This window comes from Acanthisitta chloris, unplaced genomic scaffold (assembly GCF_000695815.1).
Source record: "Acanthisitta chloris isolate BGI_N310 unplaced genomic scaffold, ASM69581v1 scaffold12603, whole genome shotgun sequence".
In the NCBI taxonomy this organism is placed as follows: Eukaryota; Metazoa; Chordata; class Aves; order Passeriformes; family Acanthisittidae; genus Acanthisitta; species Acanthisitta chloris.
The window spans coordinates 69,470-83,215 of NW_008665536.1; the positions used below are offsets into that span (position 1 = coordinate 69,470).

At 39.4% G+C, this 13,746-nt stretch overlaps 1 protein-coding gene across 1 annotated transcript in view; it reads right to left on the bottom strand.

Annotated features, from left to right (window-relative positions):
* Positions 1-3,443: 3,443 nt before the first annotated feature.
* Positions 3,444-13,746, bottom strand: part of ASPH (aspartate beta-hydroxylase) — a 97,036-nt gene continuing 86,733 nt past the window's right edge. The window contains exons 25-26 of the mRNA XM_009071799.1: positions 9,819-9,952; positions 3,444-3,775 (exon numbers count right to left, since the gene is read on the bottom strand). Of these exons, the coding sequence (XP_009070047.1) occupies positions 3,625-3,775; positions 9,819-9,952 (285 nt within the window). The 3' untranslated portion in view covers positions 3,444-3,624. The remainder of the gene's footprint in view (positions 3,776-9,818; positions 9,953-13,746) is intronic.

Genomic DNA, 13,746 nt, shown 5'->3' on the forward strand with positions numbered 1-13,746 from the left:
TGGATGGTCCCAGGAAGGCAACACAGGAGTCAGAAAAAGCAGCAGAAGCTTGGAGGAATATTAAACAAATAAGACAATTGAGCCCATTTATCTTTGGGATTTCTTCCATGTCCTCGCCTGACATTACCACCTGTTACAGGAAACTAGGATGTCGAGTCCAGGTGGCAGGATATTGCTCCCTTCCCTTCCCTTTCTTGGGTCCATGGAGATTCAAAGGCATTTGGATTTGTCACAGAGAACTTGCTTAAAGGAGAAGGTAAAAACCCAAACAGACAAAAAAATACAGACATTGGCTTTTATATTGCAGCATTAAGGAAGGAATACTTTGGTTTATGATTTTTCTCTGTTAGTACACTTAAGCCCACTGCCATTGAATCTTTGTGATGACTTGTTACAATCACTGTTCACTGAAGTGGGACTTCTTCTGCCCAAGAAGTGCAAATACCACTGAAATCTAGTCCTTGACAACCAAACATTGCAAAGGTTTAGAAGTATTTATTTTCTTTAACTGTGATATGAATAAATACATATGATGCTTTGTATATAACTGTATGAAACCTGTATTTAACTGTAGGATCTTAGATTCTGTGCAAGCAAGGTAACAACAGGCAGGATGGAACCCACCTCCTGACATTGTGATACATACTGCCTTATAGACTATATTGCCCTTGTCTGCTATTTACTTCTGTAAATAAACCTAACAAAACCAAAAATTTGAATTGCACTGGATCTCCAGTTAAAAAAACATTTCCATTCACTTCTTCCATTAGCATTTCCAATGCTGAAAAGCGTTTTCAAGATCAAATACCAGTTGGCAAACAGGAATACCTAAAATAATATACCAGTTAATCACTGCATAATTTCTTCAGTCTGCTATGCATATCCTCCCCATGTATATAACTAACCCACTAACTGTACCTAACAAAAAGATATGGTCTCAGCTCCCTGACAGGTAGGCATAGAATAGGTTCACTTCAGTGTTGCAGAAGCTACCCATAATACCCCTTGTCTTATTTGAGGCACTTAAGATTTTTTAAATGGCCAATATATCACTACACAATCTAATAAACAGTGCTACTTTGGCACACACACATCTTGGGTAGATTACTTTTGTCTATTTGCCAATTTTATTTATTTGACAATTGCAATTGGAAAAGATAAAGTATGAGCCTTCAAAGGAACAATGAAATAATCTGAAGGATGGCACGGATTTTCATAAAGAAAGCTCCAAAGCTTTTACCACTCCTTCAGCATTCACTCTGAGCTAAAATGCAATTTTAATAAAAATATTCCTAAACCACCAATTTTTGTTTAAAGAGTTCTCAATTCCTTCTTTACAGAATGTGCCTTTATTTTAGAGAATGATAAAACAGTTTATAAATTTGTACTGCTTGATCACTTTGCAAAGATACAAAATGCAACCTCTGCCTTAACAACTACCAGGAGATTTAAACAATATTTTTACTCATTTACCCCCCATGATAATGACTACCTAATTTCCAGTTTGCACATGATTTTCCTAATGATCTCCAAAACTATTTGTATATTTTCTAAAGTGTGAAACTTATAAACCTTTTCAGTTTTCAATATTATTAACGAAGAACTGTTACTTCCTTGTACATTGTGTATAGTCTCAGGATTATTTTTGATACAGACAACACATTAAAACGTAATTATTTTAGCTGTCTAAAACTGACTCTTGATCAGAGAGTTTATCAGTTTAATATTCAAAAAAGGAAATTAAAGTGCACACTTCCAGAAACTGGTTACACTAATTTATGGTGCAATCACCATGTGTTATATATGGCATTACAAGATTTAATTACCTAGTAAAATACAAAATCTGAAAAGCATTCAGTTTATGGGAATGCAAAGCTCTTATCTGTATTTTGCTTCAGCAAATGTGGCATTCAGGTCACAATACTTGGGTACCATCATGTAGTCTCTGCAGTAATAAACTACTGAGTATTACACAAATAAGACAACTGTTCAGTGTCTTCAGGACAACAAAGACAAAGCTATAGAGACTAAGTAACCTCAATGTCCCCTTGCTTAGTGTTTTTCTCTCACAACCCTCAGTAATGATGCCAGGACTCTCCATGAGCCCTGACCATCCTAGCACACCTCTCCACACCCAGCTGGTGTTGCAGGTGAGTAGGTAACAGCCAGATGTAAAGATCAGCAGTGCAACCTCTGGTCCCTCTTTCCTGTTAGTGTTCTTAGAAACAGTGGAGGGTCCTGCACCCTCCATCTCTCATTAAGCAGTACAAACCCAAAAGACCAACCAACTGCTTAAAAATCCAACCAGATTTCTTTCTGGAAAATAGGTCTTTTTACCACATAGTAAATACTGTAGGGCAAATACAGAGCATACTGTAAACAGTACTGGGATCAGACTACTTCAGCATTATGTCATACACTTCAAAACAAGGAAAACACCATTAGGTCAATTAGAGGATCATTCTAGCACTCTGTAGGATGCTGGCAGTGGAAATTAATACAATTTAATAACCTGAAGCTCTTTGTCTGCTCTGCATTCTGGCAGGAAACCAAGTTAGACTTTGTCCTTCTGCCCAAAGCACAAGAAATTCTTCACATATTTTTTTTTTTCTGCTGAATGACCACCCAAGGGCAGCTAAGGAGGAGCCCCTGGAAGGAGGTGCCCCAGACCCTTGCTGGGGAGAAAAAGGATATCACAACAGAAGACTTTGTAATGATAGGAGAAACAGCAGTTCACCACACAATCCTAAAAACTGTCAAGCGCTTTAAGATCTGAGCCTATAAATGTCACATTTGCTCAACATTTTCCACAATCGCATTATCAAACTGAAGGTTGCCTGCTAACTAAGAGAACTATTTTGTTTTAGAAGAACAAAGCTTCACTAGGCAGCTGATTATGCAAGTTTCTGTTTGCATTTCCAGGAAGGCAAAAGGAGGCCACACTTGGCAAAAATGATATCTGCTCATATATAGTGTTTTCCTTCTGCTAATAGTACTTGTAGATCTATTGTTTGTTTTCATTGTTTTAAAAATAGTGGTTAATTAAGAAGATTTGTTCATAATTAAGCTAGAAAAATACAATTACTCAGGTAGAAAAAGTACAAAACACACATAATCCATTCACATTTTCTACAGTGATAACATAGGGACATGCTCTATGCCTAAAGCAGCTAACATTACAACTGCATACTGATTTTCAAAGTCGGTTGTGTGCATATGTTTGCAAATAGAATTGTAAATCTGGTGCCCGAACATGGTTGAGCAGATGAGTGAATGACTGGTTTTGTGCACATAATATAGACACAGCAAAAACATCTGCACATTCCTCAGTTTGAAAATCCAGACCTATTGCTTTTCGGCTGACACAATTCGTATTTTCAAACTTGCAGCCAGAAAAACAATATACATCAGTGCTGTATCAGTATGAAACAAAACATGCCTTCTTTTTTTTTTCCTTTTTTTCCTTTTTTTTTTAAAATCAAGTCCTCTCTGATTGCAGACTGTCAACTTTATCTCTTCTTACCATTAAAACACTTGTATACTTCGTATGCTGGATAAATTAATCCTATTTGCATACTCCAAAGGGGTTAAAGATCCTTCACTCCACACATCAGAAGGAACCCCTTAAATAGCAGGAAGGGTGCGTCTCTGCTGTGCCGTTAACTCGGGGTGCCACACATCCACAATGAATATCAGGCGATAACTTTCAGCATCCTGCCATACTTCATGTTCAAAAGAGTCATCAAAAATAAGAACTTTCCCTTCTTCCCAGGCTCTGCAACACAAAAAAGAGAACATAGTTTAGTGTAGTATTTGGAGGGTCATGGGGCAGACAAGCTATATACCAGCTGTGAGGATGCTCTTTGACATACAAGAAAGACTTAAACAGCACAGATTGCACAGTCAAGAGTTTACAACCTAATATAAAAAGATTGGAGTGTCAGAGGTTTGATGAAAACAAACTACAGAAAGATCATTCTAATGGACCTTCATACTGCAGTGGGATTGTTTCCCCTCACTGTGTGTAGCTATGCCCACAAACACATTCAGACATTTATGATATATGTTATTTACATATTTTTAACGAGTTGAGTCCCTTAAGCAGGGAGCATAATATTGGTGTAATAATCCACTTTTCTTCTTGTCGGGTACATTAATGATGTACATAAGTGATGCAAACTGAGGGAATGACCAGTCCTATTGTTTGAAAAGAAATTACATCAACTCAGTTTGCTTTTTCTAAAAATCAGAACAACAGAATTAGGTCCTAATCATGCTTTAAATTTCTGGGATATTAACAGTCTTGTCCCATGCATGCAAAGCACTAAGTCTAAAGATTTCTTGAGAGAAAGGTTTCAATGCTGTAGTGTACACCAGGTTGACTATACTGTTAAAGCTGAACTGGAAGGGTGAGACCCCATAATTTAAAGCCCCTCTGCTTGCCAAGTACTGCTTAGGCAGAGCAGATCACTGAACAGATGTAAATATCCTGAGCAAGAGTTCATTACAGCAGGGAAAAGCCAAATTTTAACAGTGGTACTTTTCCAAGATCTGTAGCTTTGTTAGGCACAGAAAGGGATACAAACAATTTACTCAAAGTGGCTTGGTTTTGAGCACCTCCATCATTCAAAAAATAACAGAGTATGTATAAGTGAGTTATTCATTGGTGGAAGAATTGGTGCTTATGTCAATTTCATGAAGTACTGAATCGCAGAATGATTTAGGTTGGAAGAAAATTTGGAAGGTCATCTGGTCCAAGCCTCTGCTCAGAGCAAGACTCATGAAAGCTGTGAGGTTAGATGAGATATTTAAAATCCAAGACTCATGGCAGCTTTGAGGTTAGATGAGATATTTAAAATCCACTAGTCAAAAATCTGAGATATCTGCAACCACAGGCATTCCACCATCTCTTCCTGTGTTTCACCAACCTCACTGGAAGTTTCTTTCTATCTAGATGGAATTTCCTTCACTGTCACTTGTGTCCATTACCTCTCATTCTATAACCGCACCCCTCTGACAAGAGTTTGGCAGCTTTGAGGTTAGATGAGATATTTAAAATCCACTAGTCAAAAATCTGAGATATCTGCAACCACAGGCATTCCACCATCTCTTCCTGTGTTTCACCAACCTCACTGGAAGTTTCTTTCTATCTAGATGGAATTTCCTTCACTGTCACTTGTGTCCATTACCTCTCATTCTATAACCGCACCCCTCTGACAAGAGTTTGTCTTCTGCACAGTCAGCCATTAGTAGCTAAAGACAGTAACTAGACTCCTCTTTAGCCTTCTCTTTTTCAGATTCCAAACCAGCTAACTGAGTTTCTCTTTGTGTGTCTCATGCTCCAGTCTCCTAATCATCTTTTTCATCTCCACTGAAGTCCCTCTAGTTTATCAAATACTTTTCTTTTTTGTATTGAAGAGTCCCAAACGCGACACACTACTCCAGAGGTAGTGCCTTGAGTGCAGAAGAGAAGGGGAAAAAATTGTGCGCCTCAAACTGCTTCCTACAAACTTACTAACACAGTCCAGTACACAGCTAGCCTTCGTCAAGACAAAAGTCATGTTCAACTCGACACCTAGGACCCTTATGCCCTTTTCTGCAAAGCTGCTTTGTATGCAGTCATTGCTCAGCCTGTACAGTTGGAAGGTGTTGGTCAGTTGTTATCAGCTTTGCATTTGCCATTGTTGACCTTCATCAAGTTTCAGCTGGCACACTTCTCCAGTCTGCTGAGACCTGGGTTCATAATTCTGAAAAGATGTTTAGCACCTGATTACACCCCTACAGGTGAGACTGGTAGAATAGCAGTCAGTCAAGTCAACAATGGTCAAAGAAGTATTCCTTCCTAAAGCCACTCTACAATGAACACATAATCAAGTTAAAACGGAATCTCTTAGGAGCTGAAACAGTCCAAGAGGATTGATGCCCTTAAAAGGAATTAAGCACTATGAACAGTAAGGATGGTAAAGAAACAAAGGCCTTGCCACCAAAGATGGAAATACATTGCTTAAGCTTGTTCAGCTGTGTTCATTCACAAAGAAAACAATTTTCTTTTTTCAAAAACAGGTTGAAAATGAGATTCATACTCCCCATTCATTTCAGTATTTTTAATTCAACAAAAGCAAGAATTAACCAGCAAAATTTATGGGGTTGTGCTGTAATATTCTGAAGACAAATGAAAATTGAAATTGGGTCATTTCAACCGAAATGATTATCTAAACATAGTTTAAGCAAGAGTAGATAAACCAGAAAGCATAACATAATAAAAAATTTCAGACTGACTTGCACACAGATATCAGTTTGAAGGCCCAGATAAACAGCCTTTTGCAGGTTTCAGCTATGATCACGTGGCTTGTTTGGTACCACATCAGTTATCTGGTAATGAAAATGTATTATGCCATATAGATCCTGAGTTGCTGATACTGCAGGAAAGTTACATTGGTTTTATTCAATTCAATTGGAGTCAACCACTTGCAATGCTATAATGTGGTAAGAAAAAAAGCAGACTTTGGATTTTTTGTTGTTGTTGTTTGGTTCATTTTGGGGTTTTGCTTGTTTTGGGAGTTTTTTTTGGGAGGTTGGGTGGGTTGAAGGATTTGATTTTGTTTGGGACAATTCAGTTTTGGTGGTAGTGGTGTTGTTGTGGGGAGTAATTGGGGTTTTGGTTGGTTTGGGTTTTTTTCTGAGTTTTTTGTTTCTGTTTTTATAAATTAATCCAAGTCTGAAAAAAACCCTGATCTAAATAGCCTGAAAGTGCAACTCAGTTAAGGACAACAAAAGCTCCAGGCACCCTGATGAAGTAGCTTCAGAGGTTAAAACCCAAGATCTATAATTTGCATCATAATGGGATGGGCTGTTTTGCACAACAAAGAAAAAGTCATAAAGCTGACAGAACTATTAGCCCCTTTTGAATAGGCTACAAACCCTACCATTAGCATGCAAATAAATATTTTCTAGAGGTCTGATAGTGTGAGAAACACTTCACGGTGGTAACAGAGGGACCATATTCTTCTGGTCTGGTACTGAGTCACTTTGGGGTAGTTTCCGTATCTCCTGCACGGCTCTAATGTCACCTGTTAAAGGTGAGATCTCGGACTGACTTCTGCCTAAGGCTGTAACTTTGCACCTTCATTTCAAAATATGATTACGTTGTCTGACAGCCATGCTAGATTATGACAACTAGATATTATTTACCTACCACGTTTGTACATTGTATCCTACCCTTTACAGAGCTGGGACTACAAAATGGCCCAATGACCAAATCTGTACTAAACAAGAAACATAGAAGCATAGAACAGTTTGGCTGGAATGGAACCTTTAAAGGCCACCAACCCCCTGCAATCAGCAGGGAAATCTTCACCTTGATCAGGTTGCTCAGAGCTTCATCCAGCCTGATCTTGAATGTTTCCAGGGATGGGGCATCTATCACCCCTGTGGGCAACCTGTTCCCATATCTCATCACTCTGTAAAAATCTTCTTCCTTATACCTAATCTAAATTGACCCTCTTTTAGTTTAAAACCTTTACCCCTTGACCTATTGCAACCTATCTGCTAAAAAATCTCCCCATCTTTCTTATAAGCCCCTTTTAAGTACTGACAAGTCTCAATGAGGTCTCCCTGGAGACTTCTCTTTTCCAAGCTGAACAACCCCAGCAACTTCAGCCTTTGCTTATAGGGTATTCCATCTCTCCAGTCATCTTCATGACCCTCAACCACAAGGTATACCAACTCCTAGCAGCTGCAAAAATCCTCTTCTGCAAGTGAAAAACACAGTACTAGACAAAGCCAAGTTGCCTGTCTATCAAAGGATGAGCTGCATTGTAACTGTGCCCCTCTAAACAACCACACTGGGTGCCACAGAGGTAACCAAGCACAAAATTCTCATTACTTCTGTTCACTCTCTCATACGCACAGCAGTGGGACAGGAAGTCAGAAAAGGCATCATGCTAACCTTCATATTTGATCCAGCTCACTTATTTGAAACCACTGGTTTACCACTGCTCTGAACCACCAGGAGAGGAAGAACGGAAATTGTGCAAAGTAGGTCTTCCTCCTGGCACCATTCCCTTTCACAGTAGTTCACCCACCTCCTCTTTCATGGGGAAAGGAATGCAAATAACCCTTTAATTGCCAGTGGTTATTCTGAAGGCATAGTTTTTGCCAGAAGCTACTGATCTTAACACGTTCCAGCCTAGGCTGTAGCCAACTCTTGAATGTTTCACATTTTGAATGAGTGTGTCCGATGCATAAGACTGAGCCAAGTTCAGACACCTGGACACTGACGTGCGCTGTGCTCTGCCTGCAGGAACAGGCATTTTTCCACTCTTGACTTTGAGGGAGTGCTGCTGTCAAGGAGGTAGTTAAGGTCATTCTCCCCAGGACTATCCCTTCTGTTCAGGTTAAGACAAAGAAGGGTGCCAGCCACCATAACGAGTAGTGAGCTTTGAACACCTGTTCTCTTGGCAGCAGATCAAAACCACTACTTCGTTCACACCAGCTACCAAACAGCCACCTAATGGTAAGGCCATTCAGTCACCATCAATCTGAATTCATAATAATGTCCTAAAGTAAAAAGACTCCACACTTCTGTATTAGTCCTCTAATCCAATTAGCTCCTTCGCTCTCCACCCAACTTATTTTGAGGATTGGATTGGAATGCTGGAAGCAAATGTCCATTACTACCTAGATGGTAAGATGAATCACAACAAATAATTAAATAAGCCATTTGCTGGCAAGAGTCTATAGTAACATCACTTTTGGTTATTAACAGTTGGATACTCCTATCCTCAAAAATTCTGAATGTTTCTTGTGTAGTTGTTTTCAAATGTTATTAAAAAACCATATTTGCTACATATTGCAGCCATGCAGACAGGAGTGGCATTTACTGTCTCACTATAAAATTAATCTGTATATCACTACCATGAAAAGAATTCAAAATTAATGCTTGTTGCACCCAGGTGCAGCACATAGGACAAGAATCTTTCCAAATATACATATAATTATTAAACATCATGAGAATTTCACCTAAGTCTCAGCAAATTAAGTCTGTACGCAGAAAGCAATATAGTTAATACCATATTTTTCTGTCTGTGATTAATAATATAATGCACAAACTTATCACATTTCCTTATATTTCTCAGGAGAGTATATGTCCTGATTGCAAATGTATAAGCTGTTGCATATTATTTTGGTTTTTGGACTGAACAGAGATAAAACTGGTCTTCAAGTCAGTATAATTTTTCCCTCAGGGGTAAGAAATTTTACTTAAAATGTACTTTAAAATAAATTGCCATCTGAGTAACTCATTGGGCCAAACACTTCATAGTTGTCTTCATCCTGAAATAAACTTGAAGTCGAGTATTTTTAACTGAATTATAACAGTACTAGCTAAGAAGGAAGCTTCTGCCAGAAATACCAGAGCATCTTGTCACAGTGGTGAAAATGTAGGTATAACTTCACTTCCACTGAAGATGAAATGAATTCTAAGTCTCTTCAAAGTCAAAATAAATGGAAGAACTCTGTAGGCAACAATATTAGACTGGCATTGTGAAAGTAAACACAGACTAAACCCACTGTTTTTTCCATGCCATAGCAGAGGAGGGCAGGTTTGTCTCTAAAGAATCTTCTGGCATTTTTTGAGAACTGATATTTATATGTTTGTACCAGGAATTAGGGTGCAAATTGCCTGTTTAAAAAAATGTATTACACAATCCTGATTAGTAAAACATCCCACTAATTTTTTTAATTATGTGCAGTCCCCTACCTTTTTCAGTCTTGAAGAAAGTGGGAAAAAAAACAACCAAAAAAATTCCCAGCCATACCTGTTCTCTTGGGCACACCGTATTCTGCAGCCTTCCTTAGGTATCACCAAGCCCAAATGCATCCTCAGCCGGCAATTGGTGGGCCCTGTATGGGGCCAGACATGAGTCCCTGGGTGCATGATAGAATACTTGATCTGCAAAAAGAGAAAGGTAGAATTTCAACACATTCTACTTCACAACCAAGCTGATGGGAGTTCAGGAATTTTTTACATCTCAGTCCTGATGATGGGCAAAAAGTGCAATGACACCTTTTGATGGAGTCTCAGCAAGAATTGCTCTTTCTCATGTCCTAGAGGTATTCAATACTACAAAAAACATCTTGTGGGGGTGTGCGCAGCCAGGGTGCGTTTGTGTGCAAAAGCACACATTATTAATTTGCTTAGAACAGCTAGTATTCATATTTGATGCTTAAAATAATAATCTTTTATCTACAATCAGAAAAAAAAACCCCTTCTTTCCTATGGAAAGACTTACAGACGCTCATCATTTAAAAGGATGGACAACAGGAAACACAAGGCTTGTGTTCACCAGACCAGCCAGTTCCTCTCAGATGACAATGAGATGGTGGAGTTCAGGATCATGAGAGGATGGAGAAAGGCAAAAAGCAGAATTACTACCCACAGCCTCAGGAGAGCAGACATGGCCTTATTCAAGGATCTGTTGGGAAAATCCCATGAAAGAAGAGGGGGCTATGACAGCTGGTTCATTTTTTAGTAGCTCCTTGTCCAAACTCAAGAATCCGCATGTGCAGGAAGCATGGCAAGCCAGATAAAATTTAAATACAAAAAGGAAACATACAAGAGGTGTAAGCAGGGTCAGGTCACTGAGGAAGACTGTAGAGACACTCTCTGTGCATGCAGGGATGAGGTTAGCAGAGTCAAAGCTCTCCTGGTGTTGAATCTGGAGATGGAATCAAAGGGTAGCAGGAAAGGTTTCTACAAATACATCAGCAGTAAAAGGAATGTCAAGGTAAAACACGGGCCAGACACTTATTAAATGTGGCAGAATATCTGATGACAAAAGACATGGAAAAGGCTGAGGCTCTACATGTTGTCTTTGCTTCAGTCTCTACTGGTATGACTGACTTTTGGAAATACCAGACACATGAGATCAGTGAAATAGACTGGAGCACAGATGACTTATCCTCTGTGGAGAAGGATCAGGTTAGGGAACATATAAACAAACTCAGCAACCTGGTCCATGGGTCCTGATGGGATCCACCCATGAGGCCTGAGGGAGATGGATGTTGTTGTGAATCCACACACAGTCCACACACCCTTTGAAAGCTCATTCCTGCCAGCAGAAGTCCCTGAAGACTGGCAGAAAGCAAACATTGTTCCTATTGTCAAGAAGGGCGAGTAGGATGATCTGAGGAACTACTGTCTAGTCAGCCTCACCTCAGTCCTTGGAAAGGTGATGGAGCAATAATCCTCGAAATGCTTTTCAAACACATGAAGGAAAAGAATGTGCCTGGGAATAGTCAGCATGGATTTATGAAGGGGATATTGTACTTTACCAGCTTCCTATGGTGAGATGTCTAGCTTGGTGAATATTGTTTATCTCAACTTTAGTAAGATTTTGAACCCTGCCAATAACATTCTGATCAACAAACTGATGAAATAGGATCTAGATAAGTTCTCAGTGAAGTGGATTGAAACCTGGCATTTAAGCCAGGCTCAAAACATAGTGATCAGAGTCACAAAGTCCAGCTGGACGCCACTCATCAGAGGTGTATCCCAAGGCTCAGTACCGGATTCAGCACTGTTTAATAGCTTCACAAATGACTCAGAAGATGGCACAGAGTGCATCCTCCTCAGCAAGTCTGCTGCTGATAGAAAGTTGGATAGAAATGGCTGATGCACTCCTATTTTATGTTTTTTTCCTGCCTTTCATAGGGACTCAACAAGACGGAGAAAGGAGCAAACAGGAATCTTACAATGTTCGACAAAAAGTGTAAAGTTCTGCACAGGGAAGGTATAACTCCATGCGCTAATACAAGCTGGTAGATAACTGTCTGGATAGCAACTTTCCAGAAAAAGATTGTGAGGTACTCATGGGAAGCCCTCATGGTATCCAATTTGAACATGAGCCAGAAATGTGCTCTTGCAACAAAGACGACCAACAGCTTCCAGGGCTGCATTATGGAGAGCTCTGGCAGCAGGTTGAGGGAGGTTATCCTTCCCTCCCGGAGTTGGTGAGATAACTTGAGTGCTGGGTCCAGTTCTGTGCTACCTACTGTGAGAGAGACATGGACATAATGGAACAAGTCTAGTGAAGGGGTATAAAGGTGATTAAGGAATTGGAGAATCTAACATACAAGGGGAAGATGAGGTAGTTGAGACTGCTCATCCTGAAGAACATAAAGCTCAAGGAGGGATCTTATCAATGCATATAAATACCTGATGAGAGGAGTGAAGAAGGCAGAGGTAGGCTCTTCTCAATGGTATCCAGTGAAAGGCAAAGAGGCAATGGACACAGATTGAAATACAGAAAATGCCATTTAAGCATAATACACCACTTTTTTACTGTACTCAGGAACAGGTTGCCCAAAGAGGCTGTAAAGTCTTAATCCTTAGATGCATTCAAAATCTGTCCTGAACAACCTGCTCTGGCTCATCATGTTTTGAGCAAGGGGTTGGACTAAGTAATCTCCAGATGTCCCTTCTCACCTCAACTTTTCTGATTCATTCTACAACAACTCAATGAACAGGAAGTGTGAATAACACATGACAGTGGTGAGAAGCAGCTTTTTGAGTGAGAAATCTGTGCATTTGGCTGGGGTAGAGTAACTTTGATCTTACAGATTAAGGTGTTACTTGCTCTCCAACTGTAACAAAATCAGCAGAAGACAGTGTATGTCTAATGCCTCAGCCATTCTCACCATCTGAGGTTTCAGTTTACCAGCAGTTTCTTTTGACAGCAAGTGATAAGCTCCTGTGGCCATGGTGAACACAGATCCTCCAACCCAACCTAACCTCTGCTACGGCGTGATGTGTTAACTTGATTGCCCTGTCAGACTCTAATGCAGTGCAAGCAACTGCCTATGCAGGACAGTTACAAATATCTAAGATAAACAATTTCTTTTAATGCCAATATACCAGCACTGCAGATTGATTACTGTCATGTATGTTATCTGTCCATGCAGATCAGTCTAGATGTGTGTGTCAGTTACATGTATGTGCTATATTCAAGTGCTATAAATAGTTCTAAACCAACAAGTTATACTATGGTTGTAATGTAAAACTCTGAAGAGAAGAAATGTCTAAAATTAAAACTAGATGTGCTACTTTTAGTTTACTGCTATTTTCAAGAAGAATGATAGAGTTTTAAATAATATGATCACTTGCTACTGTTCTACACAGTATCTCAGTAGCACTGAGCAGGTAGTTGATTATTTCACAATTGTTTTATCTTTGCTACTACACGAGGTGTCCAAAGCATTCAAATGGTCTATCTACCACAGAATTCCTTATTTCCTGGTTGTGTTTGTTCCCATTGCTTCTCGGTGCTTCAGTATGTGAATAGAGATCAGCTGATATTTTAAATTTGATTTACCAGTAAAATCTGAGTCATGGATAGCATAAGACTAAAATTGCCCTAGGCATACCCTAATATTGGAATGAAAACTTAAGACTTCTAGATCACCACTCTTTCAGATTATTTTGCACTTATATGTTCAAAACATATGACTACAGCTACAGCTGTAAATATACAAAGTTTCTGCAACCCACATCATGGTGGTAACGTGTAGGGCACCAAAAAGTGATGGACAAAATTGTAGCTTTCTAAGAGAATTTGTCCTCTGGGACAGATACATTTTGACTATGGATGTCGCAGAGAGCAGTTTTCTTGTTGTTAGACGCACTGAGAGTGATAACCTCTCTCATTAGTTATATTCACTACAACCAGCCTTTGCAACAAATCAATG